We start from the raw sequence: 5,401 nt of genomic DNA on the forward strand, positions 1-5,401 counted from the left end.
CATGCGTACTTGAAAGGGAAGTCAACGGGGACTGCCCTACATGAAGTGGTACGTACAATTGAGAGTTCGCTCTACTATAAACAATTTACAATGGCGTCCTTTATAGACATCGAGGGGGCCTTTAATAATGTCAGTGTAGATTCCATCCATGAAGCACTTATGGAAACAGGGGTTGATCACTGTGTCCGGGCTTGGATAGTGTCTCTGCTAAGGAGCAAAGTAATATATGCCGAATTGGGGTACCAAAGCAGGGCCGTATATGCAGTGAGAGGCACCCCACAGGGAGGAGTGCTATCACCGTTACTTTGGCTCATAGTCTTAAACAAACTACTGATAAAGCTGGACTCTCAGAGAATCAAAGCTTTGGCTTACGCCGNCAAACTACTGATAAAGCTGGACGCTCAGAGAATCAAAGCTTTGGCTTACGCCGATGATTTACCTATACTGGTATCGGGTCATTTTCCTTCGGTTATAAGTGAAATTATGGAAAGGACTTTAAATATAGTAGATTCCTGGGCCATAAGCTGTTCTCTTAGCGTAAACCCGGAGAAAACTGGCCTTATGATTTTCACAAATAAAACAAAATTACCAAATTTTAATAAATCCAGGTTCCGAGGAACGGAATTGGATCTGTCAAAGAAGGTGAAATACCTTGGAGTTATTTTGGATCCCAAACTTAACTGGAAACCAAACATTGAGGAGCGTGCTAGGAAGGCCACGGTGGCTCTCATTGCAGCCAAGAGAATGTTGGGCAACAGATGGGGTTTGAAACCAAGAATTGTGCACTGGATGTACACAGCTATAGCCCGACCCATAATCTCTTATGGGGCGCTGGTCTGGCGGCCAGCCCTTACTAAGGATTACGTAGTTAAAAAGCTAGGCGGAATTCAAAGGTCAGCAACCGCTAGCGTAACAGGCGCAATGAGATCCTGTCCGAAGGACGTTTTGAACGTCCTTCTTGACTTATTACCTATAGATATCTTCATCGAGAATTCAGCTGCTAACAGCGCCATCAGACTGCATGCCCTGGGGGAGATTAAGACAAAAATTACCGAAATTTATCATTCGAAGGCCAGGCAGAGGTGGAACTGCACAGGATCCTACAGAACTGCCCGGCAGTTCTGGGTGTCCTACGACCCACTCAAAACCAAAGCTCTCTTAGGAATGAGCAAAACAAATTCCTACAAACTTACTGCAGTGTGCACAGCGCACTGGCCCGTTGGGGTACATGCCGAAAGGATAGGACTGCCCTTCAATAGGTTCTGCCGCAGCTGCGATGACCCGGGCTCAAAAGAGACTGTCGAACACTTGCTGTGCGAGTGTCCAGCCCTCGCAAGGATGAGGCTAAAGACACTCGGCAAACCATTCCTGCAGAATATTTCAGAGTGCAGCTGCCTCTCTCTGTATGACGTACTGAAATTTATTAAAGCCGCCAAATGGCTGTAGGTTGCACGAGTTGTGGAATCAAAATGGCAAACTTGCTAATTGCTTGTCACCTGAGTGACAATCCACTTAAACCAACCAACCAACCAACCACAGTCGATTAGTTGAATCAAACGTTTACATCATTTAACTGAAACTTGAACAATGTAAACGCTTATTAAATACAATGGCTGAATTTCTTTATTCATTCTGAACGTTTGGAATAAACTTTTTTGTTTACTTATTCTTTAGAACGTTCCTGTTGATATGTTAACGTACATTTCAAACGTATTCTGTTTATTCCGGCTGTGAAATGGGATTATCCGGAATGTATAAAGAAACGCAGCCAATGAATATGTACGATTAGAAAATAATAATATTCTGAACGAAATTTTTTGAAAATTTTATTACTGCTATAAAACTTGAAAAGGAGGACAAGGAGGACATTTTTGCTCATAAGGAGGATAGAGAAGGACAATATTTTTGAGGAGGGCAAATCACGTTTGAGGAGGACAATCCTCCTCAAAGGAGGACGGTTGGTCAGCTTATATTCCCGCGATTCAAAAGTTCTTAATACCATGTGAATGCCCCACTAAGTATATTTTGTTAAAAAAGCATGTGGTTAACTACATACTGTGCAAAAACCCACATAAATATCGAATTTTCTGCGCTTCTTCGCTATTATACCGAAATATACAGTATGGAGGGATCTATATTAAAAAGAATCAATTACCTCTGTGCGGGTTCCGATATTGCTGATTTTATTTTATATTTCACCTCTATTCGGGAACCGTTTTTATGTAATTGTCGGTGAGTATCATCTAACTGGGCATAGCTCTCCCCAAAGTTTTTAGGAAGAACTTGACTAGGGTTACAAAGTTCCTTCGGGTTGCCTAACAAATTCATACGACATATAAAATCGACTTGAAACGGCCAGCATAACAAAAACCGTACAATGCGTGGAAACTCGTTCTCACATTCTAAACGTGCTTTAGCAAAGGCTTCAAAGCAGCGTTGTTTCCCCCTATTAAGCTGCCTTTTGCAACGGACTTCAAATTTTTTCGAGTATGCCTTTTGTACATAGTCTCCCATACTTTTATCTTCTCGACGAGATAAAAGATGAATTGAATCAAAGTCTGCTTCCTCTACTTCGGCCCAGATTGGCTCTAAAATTTTAATCATCTTTTCGAATGAGTTTTCTACATCTGTCACATCATCCTTCATAGTTATTAACGTATTCTGAAAAGGTTTCGTCATTAAATCCAACCGCGTCTTTGTCAAATTGTATGCGAGTGTAGTGGCACAAGCAAATACTCGTACTACCTCTCCACTATTTGCTACTAAATTAGAGATAGGTCCTGCAAATATTAAAATTAAATCTATGCACGAAATACGTAACAATATATGTACATACATATCGCCAGCGCCATAGAGAGGAGTTTCGGGCACGGGGGGAATACCGAATGTGGGCCCCTAAAAGCTCTCATTTGAGAAGCGTGTTGTGTGTTTTGAATTTGACAGCTAATGTATCAAGCCGTTCAGAAGACGCATTACGATCATTGATATTTTAAGCAACGGTTGCGCTCAACTTCTGCACCTTCTGAACCTACCCATTGATTTGGTAGTGATAATAAATGAAAGAATCAGAGAGAAACAATGAAAATTGTATTCACTCAGTTTACTTTACAAATTATTGAAACTGTGATGGCATTTAAGAGGTCAAATGGAGGTATGCAATCCTCAGAATTTTCAGAAAAATTCGCCCTTTAAACGGTTTTCAAGTGCATCATTTCATTTGAAATCTCTTCGGACACATGAGCAGGATATTTTTTGTAAAGGAAATTGCTGCAGTCTGAACGTCTTCTTTTCCCATTTTAGGAAACAACCGAGGGGAGGATGAAATCAGATCAATCGTACATATGTATGTACATAAATATGTATATCAGTCATGTCCAACGCTGGTAGAATTCCATTAGCAAGTGCGCTGCGCTGGGCATGCCTGATGTATATTTATCAGAGCTCGCAAATAACTGCCTGGACATTTTTCTCACCAGGCATGCGAACTCTATATTCAAAAATTCATATCCTTTCTCTCAGCTTTGTGCCCCTAGAGAGGAAGGCTTAAAAAAGTAGATGATTTCAAAGAGTTCAACTGAACTTATAAATTGCACTAAATTGAATAATATTTCACTTGTTTTGTGACTTCCGATTTATCAACATCTTATGAAATATACTGTGGAGTCTGAGCACGGGGCCCCTTGCGAAATCCGGGAGAAATAGTCCCCGATCCGAACTCAAAATTACACGTTTGTCAGAAAATGCAAAAAACTGTTTCTTAGCACATGATAATCATATGGGCAAGGGAGACTTTACCTTAGGTTTTTTTACCAAATTATAACAAAAGTTTGCTCCAGCTTTTGCTGAAAGGTAAATAAAATCTTTGTGTACATTTTTAGCGCATTTGAAAAATTTTGAAGACGGTGTGCGATATGTATGTTTGTCTTAATTACCTGATATTATGTATGCGAAAACCAGTGCTCTTAAATAGCTTCGTCCAGACTTGCCTGCCATACCAGCCAATATTAAAAATGTGATACATTTTATACTCGAATTTAATATAAACCCTATTCCTGCTGTGAAAGAGCATACCTCCTTTTAAATAATGTTTAGAACTACACCCTTAAATCTCTAAACTTACCAATTAAAATCAGAAATGCTATTAATACCGCGATATCTGTTGTCACAGAAAAATTTAAGTTAAGTAGTAATAACCACCATAGAATTGTGGTTATACAAATACCAATAAAACAGCTACATATATGCCGTGTCCATGTCCAACTTTCGACATTTGGACTAAATAAAATGCAGTAGATCCGACGACATTGCTTAGCAAACAGTAAACAAATGTTTCTCCTTATGAAATAAAGCATTTTCAACCGCTGATTTTTATTAATAAATAAAAAATTTTTAATGGATTTAAATATCAATGTTTACCTATATGTAATTATATTTTTATTTCAGCAGAGTATAAACCATGATAAAAATTTGTCGGCCATGATTGTTTTTTGAAGTTTGCCAACATTTTAAAATCATATAAAAGTGAAAATAAAAAAAGAAATTGTTCGAAATTGTTGTTGCTTGAGATTGAAAATGAAAATGTGCGTGTGAGTTTGTGAGTAAATTTAAAAATTAAAAAAAAAAATTGGAAACGTCAAGAATTTTAAAAGTTACTCTCAGCGGTTCTACCTAACTATATTTTTATCATGGTATAAACCATGGTGGAATAATAACAAGGTGTTGTCAGTAGCGACGTGTTTGTTGTGATTTTGACAAGATCAGCATGCTTATTTTCAGTGCTGCCGATCTTAATTTTTATACTACGATTCGTTGGGAAATAGTATCTAAAATACTCCATTTTAGTATTTCGTTTTATCGCGATTTTTAAAGAACTTGGTGTTTTCAGAACGATATTAATATTTAAAATTGCTGGATTTGTATAATTTGTGTCCTCAAAATATAAAATATAAAAGATATTGTGGTTATCAATGGAAAAAGACGTACACAAAAATCGTATGGAAAGGAAGGCGATTTTCTATATTAGATATTTTTTGCTGAATTGTCATAATATCGAGCCAAATGGACTACTGATACAATAGAATAGACCGGCAGTATGGTTAAATTACGATTTCGGTTTCTGTGGACCAGTTGGTAACCACTTTGGGACCAGTTGTTAACTAGTTCGTGGGAACAGTTGGTAACCAGTCGGGGCCAGTCCGGGAACCAGTTTGGGACTAGTCCGAAACTACTTACCTTCGGACCAGTTGTGCCCAGTTGGTCTTTTTAAGCTCCTGTGGCCGTTTTAAAGGTAATTCTTGGGCTCCTGCACTGCCGCTCGGGGTTTCTGCCTTCTACGGTGGTAATTTTGGGCCGGGTTGCCTGTTTTGGCGGATTGTTGTGCTGTGTGCCGCGTATTACGTGT

The 5,401-nt window shown here is 38.8% G+C and overlaps 2 protein-coding genes across 2 annotated transcripts in view; both read right to left on the reverse strand.

Moving 5' to 3' along the window:
- Positions 1-638: 638 nt before the first annotated feature.
- LOC108367563 (uncharacterized) overlaps positions 639-5,401 on the reverse strand; it is a 21,581-nt gene continuing 16,818 nt past the window's right edge. The window contains exon 2 of the mRNA XM_017622202.1: positions 639-651. The gene's annotated coding sequence lies outside the window, so the exon portion shown is untranslated. The remainder of the gene's footprint in view (positions 652-5,401) is intronic.
- On the reverse strand, positions 2,152-4,352 carry snky (ubiquitin protein ligase sneaky). The gene is made up of 3 exons (XM_017622203.1): positions 4,121-4,352; positions 3,933-4,052; positions 2,152-2,780 (listed from the first exon to the last, which is right to left on the reverse strand). Exons 1-3 carry the CDS (start codon positions 4,350-4,352, stop codon positions 2,152-2,154), a joined length of 981 nt encoding a protein of 326 aa, XP_017477692.1.

The sequence above is a fragment of the Rhagoletis zephyria genome, unplaced genomic scaffold, assembly GCF_001687245.7.
Source record: "Rhagoletis zephyria isolate East Lansing unplaced genomic scaffold, Rhagoletis_zephyria_1.1 Rzeph_scaffold_02726, whole genome shotgun sequence".
In the NCBI taxonomy this organism is placed as follows: Eukaryota; Metazoa; Arthropoda; class Insecta; order Diptera; family Tephritidae; genus Rhagoletis; species Rhagoletis zephyria.